The 18,210-nt window shown below is 43.3% G+C and overlaps 1 protein-coding gene across 1 annotated transcript in view; it reads right to left on the reverse strand.

The window, feature by feature from the left end:
- GSAP (gamma-secretase activating protein) overlaps positions 1 to 15,770 on the reverse strand; it is a 64,839-nt gene extending 49,069 nt beyond the window's left edge. Inside the window, exons 1-4 of the mRNA XM_084642068.1 lie at positions 15,545 to 15,770; positions 8,159 to 8,235; positions 2,764 to 2,820; positions 65 to 134 (exon numbers count right to left, since the gene is read on the reverse strand). Of these exons, the coding sequence (XP_084498194.1) occupies positions 65 to 134; positions 2,764 to 2,820; positions 8,159 to 8,235; positions 15,545 to 15,629 (289 nt within the window). The 5' untranslated portion in view covers positions 15,630 to 15,770. The remainder of the gene's footprint in view (positions 1 to 64; positions 135 to 2,763; positions 2,821 to 8,158; positions 8,236 to 15,544) is intronic.
- Positions 15,771 to 18,210: the final 2,440 nt, after the last annotated feature.

Raw genomic sequence — 18,210 nt, forward strand, 5'->3', positions numbered from 1 at the left:
TTAGTAAAATAAAAACTTTTATCATGACATCGTATAATTTTAATGAGATAAAGGCGACACTTACCTAGTAACGTCTTTTCATTGTTGATCGAACAACTGATTATGTGTAGATCTTTTTCAAAGGTATACAGATGCTATTGAGAAATAAATTTCGAGTGAACTACATAATGTGGCTTGTTTTGTTTCACTCACTTAATACAAACTATTTTTAAAGTCTCTACTCCTTAGGAAAAACAACACTGATCAGTATTTCTTCAAAGTGTTTCTTTAAACAAACATTCCAAAGGCCAGAAGAACTATATTCTGATGCTATGTTTTAGCACTCTCCTCCACCCTTTATGCGTTGCTTTTTTTCGTTAGGCCTCCAATCTGCCAGTAGATCTACACAGGTAAACCCTTAAGTCAGCATGAAACCCCAATGATTTCAACACAGCTCTGCACAGGCCACCCACATGGATCCAAATGCAGGACTGTACAATCTTCTTTTCTAGGATCATGTCTTCATATACACGTGGCAGCACACAGCACCTTGTGGGTGCACATTTAATACAAGTAACAAAATAAATAATTGCTTTTTAGTAGGGCTGTCAATTAATTGCAGTTAACTCATGCGATTAACTACAAAAAATTAACTGCAATTAAAAATTAATCGTGATTAATCACACTGTTAAACAATATAATACCAATTGAAATTTATTAAATATTTTTGGATGTTTTTCTACATTTTTAAACATTGATTTCTATTCCAACACAGAATACAAAGTGTACAGTGCTCACTTTATATTATTTTTATTACAAATATTTTCACTGTAAAAATGATAAAAGAAATAGTATTTTTCAATTCACCTCATACAAGTACTGTAGTGCAATCTCTTTATCATGAAAGTGCAACTTTTTACAAATGTAGATTTTTTTTGGTTACATACCTGCACTCAAAAACAAAACAATGTAAAACTTTAGAGCCCACAAGTCTACTCAGTTTACATTTACAGGAGATACTGCTGACTGCTTCTTATTTACAATGTCATCTGAAAGTGAGAACAGGCATTCGCATGGCACTTTTGTAGCCGGCGTTCCAAGGTATTTATGTGCCAGATATGCTAAACACTCATATGCTCCTTCATGCTTTGGCCACCATTCCAGAAAACATGCTTCCATGCCGATGATGCTTGTTAAAAAAATGTGTTAAATTTGTGACTGAACTCGAGAGAGAATCGTACATCTCCTGCTCTGTTTTACCCGCATTCTGCCATATATATTTCATTTTATAGGAGTCTCGGATGATGACCCAACACATGTTTGTTTTAAGAACACTTTCACAGCAGATTTGACAAAATCCATAGAAGGTACCAATGTGAGATTTCTAAGGGTAGATACAGCACTCGACCCAAGGTTTAAGAATCTGAAGTGCCTTCCAAAATCTCAGAGGGACAAGGTGTGGAGAATGCTTTCAGATGTCATAAAAGAGCAACACTCCAATGCGGAAACTACAGAACCCAAACCACCAAAAAGAAAATCAACTTTCTACTGGTGGCATCTGACTCAGATGATGAAAATGAACATGCATTGGTCCGCTCTGCCTTGGATCATTATCGAGCAGAACCCGTCATCAGCATAGATGCATGTATTCTGGAATGGTGGCTGAAGCATGAAGGGAACATATGAATCTTTACCACATCTGGCACATAAATATCTTGAGATGCCAGCTACAACACTGCCTTGCAAATGTCTACTCTCTCTTTCAGGTGACACTGTAAATAAGACGTGGGCTGCATTATCTCCTGCAAATCATAACCAAATTTGTTTGTCTAAGCCAGTGGTCCCCAACCTTTCTGTTGCAATAGCATATGCATGTTCCCAGAAGAGTTTGGTGGGCACCGGATGACCTGCCACCAAAATGCCGCCGAGAAGCAGCGTGTTCGAGAAGCGCCGCTGCCGAAATGCCGCCGAGAAGCGGCGTCATCGAGAAGCAGCGGCATTTCGGCGGCGATGCTTCTTGGCGTTGCTGCTTCTGGGCGGCATTTCGGCGGCCGGTTGTCCGGCGGCCGTGCTCCTCAGCGGCGGGTTGTCCAGCGGAAGCACTCCCTTGTCAGTCAGTTGTCCCAACGGGCACCATGTTGGGGACCACTAGTCTAAGCAATTGGCTGAAGTAGGACTGAGTGGACTTGTAGGTTCTAAAATTTTACATTGTTTTGTTTTTGAATGAAGTTATTTGTAAGTTCAACTTTCATTATAAAGAGATTGCACTCCAGTACTTGTATTAGGTGAACTGAAATATATTATTTCTTTTGTTTTTTTACAGTGCAAATATTTGTAATCAAAAATAAATATAAAGTGAGCACTGTGCACTTTGTATTCTGTGTTGCAACTGAAATCAAAATATTTGAAAATGGAGAAGACATCCAAAAATATTTAAATAAATGGTATTCCATTATTGTTTAATCACACAATTAATCACGATTAATTTTTTAATCGCTTGACAGCCCTATTTTTTAGGGAACATGTTTAATTAGGCTTTTTTAAAAGACTCATGAGTGTTCGTATTTGCCTGACACCGTATAAAATAAGTCAGATTGCTGTGCAGACAGGTTGCTACAAAACGTTGTTTGAATGCTTTACGCTGGGGTGTGGAAAGGTCACAACAGCAACTTTTATTTAAAAACAAATGCTTCAGACAGACCTAAGAAAGTCATTTTTAGGGCATCAAAATCTAGAAAGCAGAGATATTCTCCTTTCTAGATCTACATGTGGCATTAGCCTTACCTCATTTTGTTTATTAAGAGGATCATATAATCCAATGCAGGTATTTCTCCCACTTCCCTGTAAATTAAATTAAATAACTATCAGTTTATCTAGATTTACGTAGACATTTGTTAAACATTGTTTTCTCTTTTCCAGCGTTACTCCCCTCTTCTCTCCTATCACCAATTCTTTCCATTCCCGTTCACTCCCATCCATTTTCTGGCCTTTGGTTTCATACGTATTGCTCTATGACTTCAACTCCAAAAAAGGGGTGTGAGAAAATGGGGGGGGGGGAATTGATGTGTGTTGTTTTTTAGACCAGTTACATGTGACAACTGATCAACCCCACCACCCACAACTGAATCTGCATCCCCGTATAAGCTGAAATTCATTTCTCTACTTCACTGAAGCTCTATGCAGGCTCCCCGCTCAACCTCCACAAGAGCAGGGCGGCAATGAAGCAATATCTTGGCACACTCTGTGCACCATGGAAGTGGATTTTGTGCTGGCCCTCTGTGGGATATTTTGGGGTGGGATGCACCAGATCTGGGGGATCTGCAATTATATGGATCCAGTGGCTAAAAACTTCACATCTGGACGCAGAGAGATTGCCACATAGCCCAGTGACCTACTTGCAGTTGGAGGAAGAGTGTAGCCCCTACCCTGCCTATCAAGACAAACGCTAAAAAGATTTCACAAGCTGTTTAAAAGCTCCAGATTGTCAACACAATTATTGACAGTCTACTGCCTTGTAAAAAACAAACACTATCTACAGCTGATTTATATAAAGATGTACTGGTTATTGTTTACACTACTTCTGAACACAAACAGATTAAACTGTTTCCTTTTCAATGGACAAGACTCTTTATGGTTTTCCATGCTTTAGGTTTTCCAGATCTATTTCCACTTTTGGCCTCTGACTGGCAGCAAATTGTTGCATTTCCATTTTCAGTTGGAAGCTACTGTCACTCTCAAAGCGTGCATAAAGTTCCCAGACTAATAAGGCTACATCTAGGTATGCAACCTTGCACTCATCAGACTACAATCGTGGAGTCTGCTCAATACAATAAACACCACTGTTTTTAACAACAGAGCATGAGAAAAAGGACCTGTAGTCGTTTGAAAAATTACTGCACCCTGTTTTGTGAAGTAGACATAGGACCCTTCTGTTTTTGTTGTTGTGGTAATAAACACTGATAAATTCCCAGGAAAAATTAAATAAAATAAAAACTAAAAATGATGAAAATCAGTGCAAAAAACTATTCATAATTTTTCTGGGTAAATACTGGGGTTTATTTTGGTAAATGGAAAGACGGGGAAGTATTCAACAGATGAACAGAATTCAAAGCATTAATCAACATGATTTGCTGCAGAATCAAAATAGAACTCAAAACATAATGCCACCTCTGAGTTTAAGAAAACAACACATCTCTAATCTCCAAATAATACTTTTCATTTGAATAAACAGTTTACTGTTGTAGACCTAGAACTATTAGCCTATAAATATTTACATTTAATAATTGGACCGCACCATTTGCCGCACATACACTTAACTTCATCCTTTTCTCCTGGTTTTGTTTTTTTTAAAACTTTCAAATACTTCCTTGTGTTCTAAAACAGATTTTCATTTCCTTCCTATTTTAGTGTGTAAAATCTTTAAACTGTTATCTGCTAACAGCTTGAAATGTGTATGTGGTGGGTGTGAGATTCATCAGGAAGTTCAGATTCACATGCACTTCAGAGTTTGCATGCGAGCCTATTTGTTTAATGTGTGTATCTTCTAAACTAATACTTTAACAGGCAGCTTTGCATATACACACACAGACTAACGTATTATCCTAATACATAGATCTCATGCAATGTATTGTATTTTCCTAAAAAAAACAAGTTATTTTTATATAGTTGAATGATACAAAAGTAGGGTGAAATCAGAAAAAAAATGAATACTTTTTGTGACACCCAGAAATTTTTCAGTAAAAATCGGTTTAAACTGAAAATGAAGGGGCTTAAGTACATATAAGGCCTGATCATGCAGTCTCTTAGGTTTCTATACCTGCTGCCACAACAGCTCTCGACAACAAAACTCTTCTATGCTCCTATTTTATTTTAAAAAACCGCACGTGCTTAAGTTCCACCGACTTAAAATGAATCAACAGGACCAAATTGCGACCTTCCTGACTTCAGTGGGAGCAGGAGCAGGCCCCTATAATCCGGCATTTTCTGTACTTTGCTAAGAAAAATGTATTTCATAAAAATGGGAATCACAGTCGTAATAAGCAATCAATCTAAGTTCCACATCAGGTCTATGCATGTGCTAGCATATTGTTACCAAGTCCACTTACAGGATTCCTACACTGCTTTTCAGGGCAGAAGTGATTACCCTGTGACTAATAAGCTGTTTTTTTAACAGGTATGGGACAACTGTATATGCCAGGAATGACAAAGGCTACGTTTTTTCTAATCTCAACATTTTATAATTTTTGTAAAAGTTTGAAAATAAGGTCCATCCTCCTCCTTCCACTGATCGTACACACAATACATTTGGTCTTTTTGCACTTGGCAGATACAGATGGTTTTCCAATTATGTTTAATGGGACAGAAGCCAAAATAGCTCAGTATCATTTACATCCTTGTTTGTGCACAAGCCTTGCTGATAATGTCAGTATGAACATGAAGTGCTCTGACAATTGTCAGAGTTAACTGCTGCTAGAGAGCCAGTAGGAAGGACACATGTTTACGTGTGTCTCACAGAAATGGTGGCTCACTGATTAATATAGTTTACAGTGGTTATTTAAAATAAATCTAAAGACTAAATTGTCTTGGACAACACAATAAGATCTGCAGTTAACCAACACCAGTATGCAGTAATGAAGTTATTTCTCCACAGTTAATATAGGGAAGAACAAGGAAACCTGCAGATACTGGGTTAACCATATCTATTGATCTTGAATAAAATGAGAATGCTTTTCGATATCATTTCTGTATATTAACAGAGTAGAAACATGAAAAAATACGCATCATTCAGAAGACATTCTTCACCAGTTTGCAACAGTTTTACGGTAGGTCAAAAATGGGGCTTTAACTACTTAACAGTTACCCACACATACAGTAAAGTTTAGATAAATTCAAGACCCTGTCCCTTCCTGCACAAAAAGAAGAAAGTCATAAAAAGATCAGCAGATGGAAACGTTTTGCCATACACAACAGAACAAAGTAGATAAGCAGTACATTTGTTATCAGTCAATCAAATAAGTTACTGCAGAACAAAAATCACCTTAGGTGGAATCCTGCCTCCCTTAAGGTCAACAGCAGAAACTCCACTTGCTTATCAGTGGAGCCAGCATTTCACACTTGAGGCTTAAAAATGGTCCATTTTCCAAGCTTTAACAATTTGATGCAAAAAGCATCTTATGTGGAGGATGAAATTTATACTTTTTGTACATAGCTCCAACTTCTGGAGAAAAAAGTTAGCACACTCAAGGGTCTGGGATAATTCAAACCCCCATCATGCAATTGCACCAGCATGGATGGACACAACTCTGCATGGAATCTCAATAACTTCAGTAGGAATCTATCTGGGCATTAAGGCCTGCACGGATCCCACAGCAGGTTAGACACCTTATTTGTGTGTCTCACACAGACAGCACTCCTCTCTCTAGGAGAAGGATGCATTTTTTTTTTTAAAACATACAACATATGATCAGCCCTCAAATTTGCCCAGTGGTGAAAATACTCTAAGGAGTACTCTCCACTCCAGTAACAGGTTTTAAAACTTAAAACCCAAACAAAACATATATGTGGCCTTCCCACGGGAGCAAAGCTCCAGATGCTGGTTCTGTAGGAGACTGACCTAGCCGGGGGAAGGTCAGCCTACTTTGGTGAGACAGGAGGACTGGGGAATTAACAAAAAACATGTTCTTCAGGACAGAGTTCACAGCAGTCTGGGAGGTGGAAACCTCATGCAAAAGTGTTCTCCACTCTGCTACACCCAGTTTTCAGGATCTCTCGTCTGCCCCGCTACCACCACCTGGCACCACGCAGCCTGCAGAGGTTACCTCAGCCCTAGGAAATGTAACAAGCTGGGGACAGGAAGGCAAACACGCTGAGCAAGCTCAGTGAATCGTGCTGTTTCTCCCAAGAGCCTGGCTGCCATATGAAGTGATAGGGCTGGCCAGTCTGCAGCCCTGGAATGCTTAATGCAACATTCCATACATGCTAGAAAGAAGGCACTTTCCCCTTACAAACAAAAACTGGCCTCCTCAGGTCTGTGGTGCCCTGAAGATTAGCTGTCAACAGCTGCACAGATGAACTTTGCATGGATCAGAGTAAAATATTAACAGATTTTTGTGTAATACAAAAACCTGGTATTTCACGAAACTAAAATATTAAAAACAAACAAACGATAAACAAAGGGAGCTTTGTTAATACTGCTGGATGATGCATAAAGGCCCCATAACTCCCCTTGGTGTCCTCATGCAAAGGAGAGCCTACATCCACAAGAAAAGGGAATTCTGCTCCCCTGCAGCCTCTTCCTTCCCCCATCCTTGTGGAAGTCCTGCTGGATGCTCTGCAGAGTTTCAGCTCTGCTGTTTGGAGTTGGCAAGTCAAAGAATAAGAGGCATCCCTTGCAACGCAGTGCCATCGAAGTGCTGCCCTGCAGCCTGTGCCCCCAGCAGATCCCCTAAAATCCACATGAAACTGGGTGGGTACTAATAGATTTTGCTAACTGAACCCCAACTTCTTCCAAAGAGGGGGAATCGTCCCCAAGCCAATTGGAGATTCTCACAATGCCACAAGATTTAATACTGAGTGTTTCTTCTTCCTTACATGCACTAGGGAGAACAGAGCCCTAAATGTAGGCTTTTGAAGTCGAAGTGACTGTAGCTCTGAAGGATACTAAACTAGTTAAAGATACTTCATAGTTCATGACAACTACAAATATAAGCAGGGTTTAAAATTACACAAAACACAGCATGAGGAGGGTTTTTTACCATTAAAAAAGTTTAAAGATGTCACTTATACAGAACTAAGTTTAAGTGAAATAGCTCTGCTTGAATTCAGTAGATTCTGTCTTTCTTGAGCAACTCAGCTCTCAGGGTGGAAGAATGTGCTGTTTATGAAGAATTTGTCTAAGTAATGGCTGTTCGTTCAGGATGAAATCCTGGCAGCAGTGAAGTCAATGGCAAAACTCCAATGGACTCGAATGGAGCCAGGATTTCACTCTCAGTCCCTTCAGCCTTGCCCCAAGGAAAAAACAGTTTTGTAAGTAACCTAAAAGGCATCTAAAACTTGTAATCGATCAAATTACAGGTTTTAAATCCCAATGAAAAGAAACGTAAAATGCAAGTATTAGATTAAATTAGACAAATTATTACTTTCTGGTATATCTGAACAGACTTCTATGCTGTAGACTCACCTTCCAGGTATAAATAATTTTTCCATTTCTTTCAACATTTACTATGTACGGATTTGCTGCACTCTTCTCAAAAGTGTCTGAAATAAGAAGTATTAAAGGCATAAAACACTCATTTGGATTAATTCATTGTAGAACTTATGTAGGTTTAAAACAAATCAGCATTAGTCTTACATCTGCAAAAACACTTAAATGAAGGCCTTTCTACAGCGTATTGTGCGCATGAAAAAATTCCTCTCTTCTTGAGGAAGATAGTATAGTATGCAGACTTCTATTTAATCCTCAATGAAACTTCAAATGAGATGTAATGAGTTTTAAAACTTACAGAAAAGGAGCTCAGTTTCTAAACACTCCCCACTCACCCACCCAATAACATGGAAACCATGTTTGAATTAACAGTTCTAATTGCCATAGTAATGGAATTCAACCATCTCCTTGCAAAATTTCAAGATCAACTCCTATTTTCCATTAGGATTCTAAATAAGGTGTTTGGATTCATTGTATGCTGCTGACAGCAGATCAGTTTCAGCCTTAAATGCATTAAATGCATACAGGACTTTAGAAGTTAAGTAATGGCTATGCACTGCAAGGTCTCAAACTGCAATTCTCAGAGCAATAGGAATAGGATGAAATTTAATAGTGAGAAGTGTAAGGTCATGCATTTAGGGATTAATAACAAGAATTTTAGTTATAAGCTAGGGACGCATCAACTAGAAGTAACGGAGGAGGAAAAGGACCTTGGAGTATTGGTTGATCATAGGATGACTATGAGCTGCCAATGTGATATGGCTGTGGAAAAAAAGCTAATGTCGTCTTGGGATGCATCAAGAGAGGTATTTCCAGTAGGGATAAGGAGGTTTTAGTACCGTTATATAAGGCCCTGGTGAGACCTCACCTGGAATACTGTGTGCAGTTCTGGTCTCCCATGTTTAAGAAGGATGAATTCAAACTGGAACAGGTACAGAGAAGGGCTACTAGGATGATCCGAGGAATGGAAAACTTGTCTTATGAAAGGAGACTCAGGGAGCTTGGCTTGTTTAGCCTAACTAAAAGAAGGTTGAGGGGAGATATGATTGCTCTCTATAAATATATCAGAGGGATAAATACCAGAGAGGGAGAGGAATTATTTAAACTCAGTACCAATGTGGACACAAGAACAAATGGATATAAACTGGCCACTAGGAAATTTAGATTAGAAATTAGACGAAGGTTTCTAACCATCAGAGGAGTGAAGTTTTGGAATAGCCTTCCGAGGGAAGTAGTGGGGGCAAAAGATCTATCTTGCTTTAAGATTAAACTCGATAAGTTTATGGAGGAGATGGTATGATGGGATAACATGGTTTTGGTAATTAAATATTCATGGTAAATAGGCCCAATGGCCTGTGATGGGTTTTTAGATGGGGTAAGATCCAAGTTACCCGGGAAAGAATTTTCTGTAGTATCTGACTGATGAATCTTGCCCATATGCTCAGGGTTTAGCTGATCGCCATATTTGGGGTCGGGAAGGAATTTTCCTCCAGGGCAGATTGGAAGGCCCTGGAGGTTTTTCGCCTTCCTCTGTAGCATGGGGCACGGGTCACTTGCTGGAGGATTCTCTGCTCCTTGAGGTCTTCAAACTACAATTTGAGGACTTCAATAGCACAGATATAGGTGTGAGGTCTTTTTTAGGAGTGGTGGGTGAAATTCTGTGGCCTGCATTGTGCAGGAGGTCAGACTAGATGATCATAATGGTCCCTTCTGGCCTAAATATCTATGAATCTATGAGCACCGGCTGGTGGTCAACACAGAGGTAGAACCAGCACCACGACGCCCGTCACCTTGTTTCCAACTGCTTCTCCAGGCAACTCAGAGAAGTACCAGGAAACGAGGCAGTGCCATTCTAGCTGCCTCCTCCACAGGCCACTTCCACATAACGAGCAGGGTAAGAAACAGAATTTTCCCTTCGTGACCAGAGCCACCAGGAAGTTATGCAGCCAGGCAGTACACACTGGGGCAGCGGTTCTCAGATTTATTTGATCACACCCTCTTCTTTCTGTCTGTATTAGTGTCACCCCAGCTGGGGCACCTGGCTAGCAGCCACCACTCTCCGGCCACCCAGCTCTGAAGGCAGCATTGACACCAGCAGCAGCAAAGGAGTAAGGATGGCCTGGCATGGCGTGGTCCTGCCACCCTTATTTCTGTGCTGCTGCTGGCGGCGGCACTGCCTTCAGAGCTGGGCGCTCAGCCAGCTGCTGCTGCTCTCTGGCCCCCCAGCTCTGAAGGTGTGCAGTAAGGTTTTTTTCCCCCTAAATCTTTTCATGCCCCCCTCCAGCACACATTCCACACATCCGAGTTTAAGAACCGCTGCACCGGGGTACCTGGAAACTAAGCCGCACAAGGGCACGTGCAAGGATCCCATGTGTCAGGGAACCATAAATAAGAGAGTGGGGGTAGAGGAGGGAGAGAATCATCAGAAAGCCACGATGGACATGAAGGGCAAAGAAAAGGACCAGGCAGCAGGGAAGCCCAAAACAAAAGGAAATAGCATGTGTATGTCAAAAAGGACAAATCTCATATCACATTAAAGACAATAAAAAGGCATGCCTTCCTTATGCCACTTTTCTAGCAGCTGTGGTTGCTAAAGGGTTGTTGCATCACAAATGGGATCTTGATTGGGAAAGGAAATGTAGTCCATAACAAGAACATTTGATGGCTTCATTTTAATCATTGTATGGTAGTTTGTAACAGCAATGTGGTTCAGAAAGTGGGAATGGAAAAAATCTTCAAGATTCCAGTTAGGTTATTAGCTGGGTTTGACACTAATAACTTTGTGGCTATCACTAAAGACTGGTAGAGAGTGCGCCTCCTCCTTATAGTCACGTATTTTTATACCATAAACTGGCTTGTGCTAACACAATTAGTAATGAAAAGAACACCTCCTTTGTTTTATTTATTACTGTTAGGATCAATTAAATTCAGAACACTGGCATTTTGTTCCTGGGGAACAAGGGGGAAATCCTGGCTTTCTTTACACTAATAGATTCATCACTTTCCACAGCTGTCAGATCACTCAAAGTCAATTACAACAGCATTACACCAGAGATGATCACCCAATAGTAGCCCAGAAGATCTGTCATTATCCCTGCGAATGACACTATACCCTACATTGATATTAATGGAAATTTCATTGGATTCACCTACTTTTACTAATCCTGAAAGTTTAGAGAACAGTCTCCAAACAAATCCTTTTCCACAAAGGAGACTCCCTCAAGGCAGAATTCACTCCAACATAGGGGGCCCACACAATACCCTCTGTACCACAGGGCCTCCTCATCAGTCCAGGATGAAGAGGAGGGAGGACATGTTGAAGGAGCTACACACCACAAAGGTGATTGTCCTGCCACCCTTACTAAGCCAGCACAGACTGAGCATTTGGAGTGGACTGGGGAAGTGATCATTAAATCTGCACTTGAAAGATCTAGTGGCCAAAAACCCAAGAGCACAAAGAACAATAGCCAATATCCCAGTCCACAGACTAGAATAGCAGGCAAGCAACCACACAGCCTGCCTGCATGTCAAGGGTGAATACTGTCCCATCAACCCACAGGCGCTGACTTCCCCTCTTTCCCATGGGTGCTCAATCCCCACTCTGTCCCCGGACCTGACCCCACTCCACCCCTTCCTCTTCCCACCCCTTCCCTGCCCTGCATTCTGAAACTTGCTTGAAGTCTCCTTTATACGGATGGCCATTTGTGACTCTCCAGCAGGTTACCACCACCACCAGATTCAGAATAGCCAGGAAGACTTTGTTCAAATATTGCACAGTTTTAATACATAGCAAGAAGTGCTGCTTGTCTTCTGAACACTCACATGACTGGGCTAAACAAAAATAAGTCCAGATTTCCTTCATAAACAGTTGAAAAAAAATATTTTCATGTGTTTATTTTAAAAAGTTTAATTTCTTTAGTTCTGACCAATGTTTTACAAACACAATGCTTCTACTAGGTAGGACCTATAATTGGAGATATATCAGTTTGTGAACACAACATACGTGATTGCTAAGTTCAGCATCACACAAGATATTTTTGTCCAAAATCCAGTGATTTGAGCCCTAATACTGACAAAACTTATATGGATGCTTAATGTCATTCCTATGAGTTGTCCCATGAGAATAAAGTTAAACATGCGTGTGAGACTTTACAAGATAGCTCTGTTGAGCATGAAACTGTAGCAACAGGAGCTGAACCCGAGATAGTTTAATAGTAGTTTAACTAATAGGCTACAACGCCCTGGGTGCCTAGACACAAAAATAATTTATTTTTAAAAGGTAGAAAAGTCACTATGTGAACAGAAGTTGAAATGTTAAACATCAGATGGGTTTATTCTAAAAATGACTGTTTTTTTGCATTTTTAAAAAGGCCGTGCATGGCCTGCATCGGTCTTAAACAAGATGGTCAGTGCCATGTCCACACTATAGGACGTATTCATATCACAGTAAACCACTCCAGTATAATGATAGATGATGATAATAATAATACCTAACGTACGTGGAATACTTTTCCACTACAGACTTTGGGGTAGGAGGGAAGGTAAGGAATTTATTTTTAAAATAATGGGAACTTTCCTATTTACCTTTGGTTTTGTATAAACTTGTTTGGGGCTAAATCAATCTGACACACCCCTTTATAGTGCAACAATACATACACAGTTGATTTTTTTGAATTGCGTATCTTGCCAAAAGGTCTCCAAATAGACATTCAGAATTTAGTACCTATACTAGCATCTCTCTCTACCAGGATTAGGGCCCTACCAAATTCATGACCATGAAAAACGCATCACGGACTGTGAAATCGGGTCTCCCCCCTGTGAATTCTAGTTTTTTGTGTGCTTTTACCCTTTACCAGGGATCTCAAACTCAAATCACCATGAGGGCCACATGAGGACTAATACGTTGGCCCGAGGGCTGCATCACTGACACCTTTTAATACAAAAGCCTCCCCCCTGCCCCAGCCCCACCCCACTCCACCCCTTCCATGAGGCCCCACCCCTGCCCCACCTCTTCCCAGCCCCTATTCCAACCCCTTCCCCAAATCCCAGCCCCAGCCCCACCTCTTCTCCGCCTCCTCCCCTGAGCATACCACATCCCCGCTCCTTCCCCCTCCCTCCTGAAAAGTCCTAAGTGCTGCCAAACACCTGTTTGGCAGCGGGAAGCACTGTGAGGTAGGCAGAGGAGCGGGGCGGGGCGGTGAGCTCGGGGGGGCGGAGGCGGGGGGTAGGGGAGCTTGGCTGCCGGTGGAGTCGGCGCCTATGGTGGGCCATAGGAAATAACTCTGTGGGCCACGTGTTTGAGACCCCTGCCCTATACTTTGCAGATTTCACAGGAGAGATCAGTGTTTCTCAAATTGGGAGTCCTGACCCAAACGGAGTTGCGTGGGGGGGGTCGCAAGGTTATTGTAGGGGGGGGAAATCGCATTATTGCTACCCTCACTTCTGCTCTGCCTTCAGAGCTGGGCAGCTGGAGAGCAGCAGCTGTTAATTGAGGGCCCAGCTCTGCAGCCAGCAGTGCAGAAATAAGGGGGCATTACCATACCATGCCAGCCTTATTTCTGTGCTGCTGCTGGCAGTGGCTCTGCCTTCAGAGCTCAGCTCTCAGCCAGCAGCCGCTGCTCTCCAGCTGCCCAGCTCTGAAGGAAGGACCATGGCCAGCAGCAGCGCAGAAGTAAGAGTAGCAATACCGCAAGCCCCACTATAATAATCTTGTGAGCCCCCCACAACTCCTTTTTGGGTGTGGACCCCTACAATTATAACACCGTGAAATTTCAGATTTAAATATCTGAAATCATGAAATTTACTATTTTAAAAATCCTACGACCATGAAATTGACCAAAATGGACAATTTGATAGGGCCCTAAAGATGATGATTTTTATGCTATTTCCCTCTGCTTTTCTAAACTGAGTCTTCTGTAGTTTTTAAAAAACAGAATTGAACCAGTTACTTCACAGGTGGGGTGGGGGGGAACCACGGTGCCAAAAGTCCACTGGGTTTATTTATTGCTTCTCAACTCCCACACTACCCAACAGAATAATTTAGCAATCACATATTGTTGTGGCATCTAACCATTAATTTAATTTCAATTAGCATTCATTTACAAGATTGATTAAAGTTTTTTGTTTTTTTAAAGGGGAGGTTACTGGGGGAAAGTACTGAACCAAATTTTTGGAGAAATGGGGAGTGAGAGAGGAAAGTTTTGTGAAAGAAAGGGATAAGATCTAGCATACATGATAGTAGTCTGTTAGTAGGAAGTTAAATCTACATAGGTTATTTCCTGTTGTCATATAAAATTGTTTCACTTTGAACATTCTTTGCCAAATTCATCTCTGATGCATGAGTGACTTTAGTGGAGAGCTAAGGATGAATTTGGCTCACATTTCAAAGTAGTTGCTTTTAAATACACATACTTTAGAATAACCTGTTTAATGTTATATTTGTTTTTAGACTCGATGATATTTACTCAAGGAGTTCGCAGCTCTTGGCATGTCACCTTCAGTGCAGTCTGCATCTCATGTTTGTAACAGAACCATTTTCACTTCCCTGCCATAACAGATGAAACTCCCCGATTCTCCATTTTTAAAAAATAAATAAAATGTCACCATCTAAAATATAAACTCACAACATACGGAATAACTTTGCAATTTGCATCACTTTTAAAGTGGACATTTAGACAGTGTACTTACATAAATAATGAGTGGACTGGATTCTGCACATGCCTTTAATGGCATTTGAACATGGTGTAAATCGGTCCAGCATTAGGCCCAGCAATCTTTGTAACTGGCAGCCAAGGAGCACACATATGGGAAAACCATAACATATATCAAGGCAGACAGGTATTTCTAGATACTTTTTGGCAATGGTTCACATATCATGCTCCCGGCACCTGACTAAACCATGCCAAAAAGAGATACTACTTCACTCATTTAGGCCCAAGTTTAAACACACCTAGGCTCTTTTGACATGGTCACCGCTCAGCACATAAATAGTATGTTGTTGTTATTACTGCCATAAACTAAACTAAGGTGCCGATTCATAAAAAATTAGATTTCAGCCAGCTTGGCTTTGACCCAGCAAGGACATTAAAATCACATCATGTCAAACTTCTTCCCCCTCCCTTTGTGTTATGTCCCATTTTAAGAAGGGGCGGGGGGAGGCTGTGGGGATGTTTAAAGGGCCGGGTAACCATCCATATGCGCACACACTGCAGAAGCCAGGGCCACATCTGGGAGGGCGAGGGCACTTGCCTTACAGGTGAGCCGAGGACAAGACAGACATGGCTAGCAGGGGTGGGGGCGACCCTACAGAAACCAAGCCTGCGTGGGCGGCAGGGAAAGCGCCTCCCCCAGCATCAGCGTTACCTAGAGCCGCTGCCGGACCTTGCGCCAAGAGCCACGGCACCACATCGCTCTGGGGATCAAACTCGGCGCTCAGCTGGAGCAGCATCCCGCCGGTGCCGGTGCCGCCCTCCTGGCCCCTGGCTGCAGGGGGAGGCGCGGGGCAGACTCGCAAGAGCCCGGGTCCTGGAGGGGCCGGCGCACCAGCCTCCCCGCTCCCGTGCAGCTGGGCTTGCGCCGCCCCTGTGGCCCCGGGAGCCGGCGGCGTGGGCTGGGCGGGGCGGGGCGGGGCGCGACGCTTCCACCCTCCTCCGCCTTCAGGCCGCTGCTTTCGCTTCTGCCCGGGCGCGGCCGCGCTGGGAGGAGCCCCGCCCCGCCGGGAGCTGCTCCAAGCGGCAGCCTACTGGGTGCCGGGGATGTCATTCAGCTCCCGGCGGCTTGGAGTGGCTGGGCGCGCTGCTCCCACAGGCTGCAGCAAGAGGGGAGGCTGCGCTGAGCAGAGGCCTGGTGTTGCACGCTGCGCTGCAGGCCGGCCGGCCGGCCGGCCGGTGATGTTTCGTCGGCCCGGGCTTTCACCGGGCTGGGGGGGAGGCGGGCGGTTTGTTGGTGGTGCTTTACGCAGACTGCTGAGAAATGGTCCGTCCCTGCCTGCTGGTGATAAGTAATTGGTAATAAGATAAACGCTGGAGGTTGGCAGTGGGACAAAACCAACCCCCAGATCCAACGCCTCCAAACTCGGGGGAATGTTGGCTTCTGGTCCAGCTCCGCTGCCCTTCGTGGCTCTAAAGCCTTCCAGGAGCCTGTAATGAGGGTATCACAACCTAGTGGTGTCAGCCGTAGGTGCGTGGGCGGGAGGGGGGTGTTGTATTATTAGTCATTACAATGGCACCCAGAGGCCTTCGTCAGAATCATGCCCCCTTTGTGCTGGGCAATTTACAGGCACAAAGTTCCCCACGCACCAGCACCAGAGAGACTTCAGGTTCAGGCCACAGTCTTGTAACTGGGTCAGCACAGCTGAAATCCAGCACGAACGCTGAGCCGCCCAGTACAATAGCTGCTTATACAATCATCAAACTGGAAGGGACCTCAAGAGGTCCTCTAGTCCAGTCTCCTGCACTCAAGGGAGGGCCAAGTATTATCTAGACCATCCCTGACAGGTGTTTGTCCAACCTGCTCTTAAAAAATCCCCAATGATGGAAATTCCACAAACCCCCCCCCCCAGGCAAGTTATTCCAGTGCTTAACCACCCTGACAGGAAGTTTTACCTAATGTCCAACCTAAACTGCCCTTGCTGCAGTTTAAGCCCATTGCTTCTTGCCCTATCCTCAGAGGTTAAGAAGAACAGTTTTTCTCCCTCCTCCTTGTAACAACCTTTTATGTACTTTAAAACTGTTATCATGTCCCCTCTCAGTCTCCTCCAGACTAACAAACCCAATTTCTTCAATCCTCCCTCATAGGTCATGTGTTCTAGCCCTTTAATCATTTTTGTTGCTCTTCCCTGGACTTTCTCCAATTTGTCCACATCTTTCCTGAAATGTGGCGCCCAGAACTGGACTCAATACTCCAGCTGAGGCCTAATCAGCGCGGTGTAGAGCAAAAGAATTACTTCTCATGTCTTGCTTACAATACTCCTGCTAATACATCCCAGTGGTTCCCCTGGCCCTCATAGCCCACACAAGCCATGGGAGTAAGGAGGTTCCACTGAAAAAACAGCACAGCTTCAAGTTCAGCTCCACGGATTGCAGCAGAGAGAGAGAGAGTGTGTGTGTGGCGGGCTGGAGGGGAGGGGGACAGTGCCACAGAGGTGCAGGCCGGGAACATCCACACATGGAGGAGCACACTCCCAGCATCTGGATCCAGGAGACACAGTCTGGGCCAGGATCAGAAATATCAAAGCATCAAAAAGAGAAAACATGAATGGTGAATGAACTATTCTCTACTATGTGTACTGTGAGAATCATATGATACCATCTTTTGATAAGATCTGTATCTTATATAATGTGGGAAAGGAAACCAGCTTCCACAAAGTAAGAACTATACAGAGCTAATGTAGAGCTCGCCAGTATAATTCATCTTTGTGTCAGTGGCAGAGCTAATCTGGGGTGAGGGGTGACTATCCCCCTGGCAGCCTTTCAGTGTATGGGCAGTGCCTTTTCAAGAGGATGATGCAATTGACAAAATTGCACAAGAATTTTCACAAGGAGCTGGAGAGTAAGCTGGCCCCACAGTCGTCCGGCAGAGACGGCTCTTGTCCTGCCGGGCGGAGGCAAGCTTCCAACTCCGGGCATTGTGACCTGGTGCATGGAGTCATATGGCAGTGTGGCCACGTGCCATGTTGCAACACCACTCACTCAAATATTGTCTGGCTGCCCCTCCATCGTGACTGAGGATGGCCAGTCCAAACCTGAATGGCACTGATGAATGCAGAGAAATTAGAAGCAGAGGGAGAGAGAGTGGGGTGAGTCAACAATGGGGATGAAGGGGAGTGAAAGACAAGTGTCAGGAGCCAGAGCTGTCTGGAGGGGGAGAACAGAGGAAAGAGGACAAGGGCAGGGGCCGAGTGGGGAAGGTGAAGAGAAACAAGCGGGAAGAGGAAGCAGGAATAATGGGCCAGTGCTGAGACAAAGGAAGAAGGGTTTATAACCACTACAGCACACTCTCCTACCAGGATTCTTGAGTCTCATTATTCC

Source organism: Lepidochelys olivacea (genome assembly GCF_965140295.1).
Source record: "Lepidochelys olivacea isolate rLepOli2 genome assembly, chromosome: 1".
Classification (NCBI taxonomy): domain Eukaryota; kingdom Metazoa; phylum Chordata; order Testudines; family Cheloniidae; genus Lepidochelys; species Lepidochelys olivacea.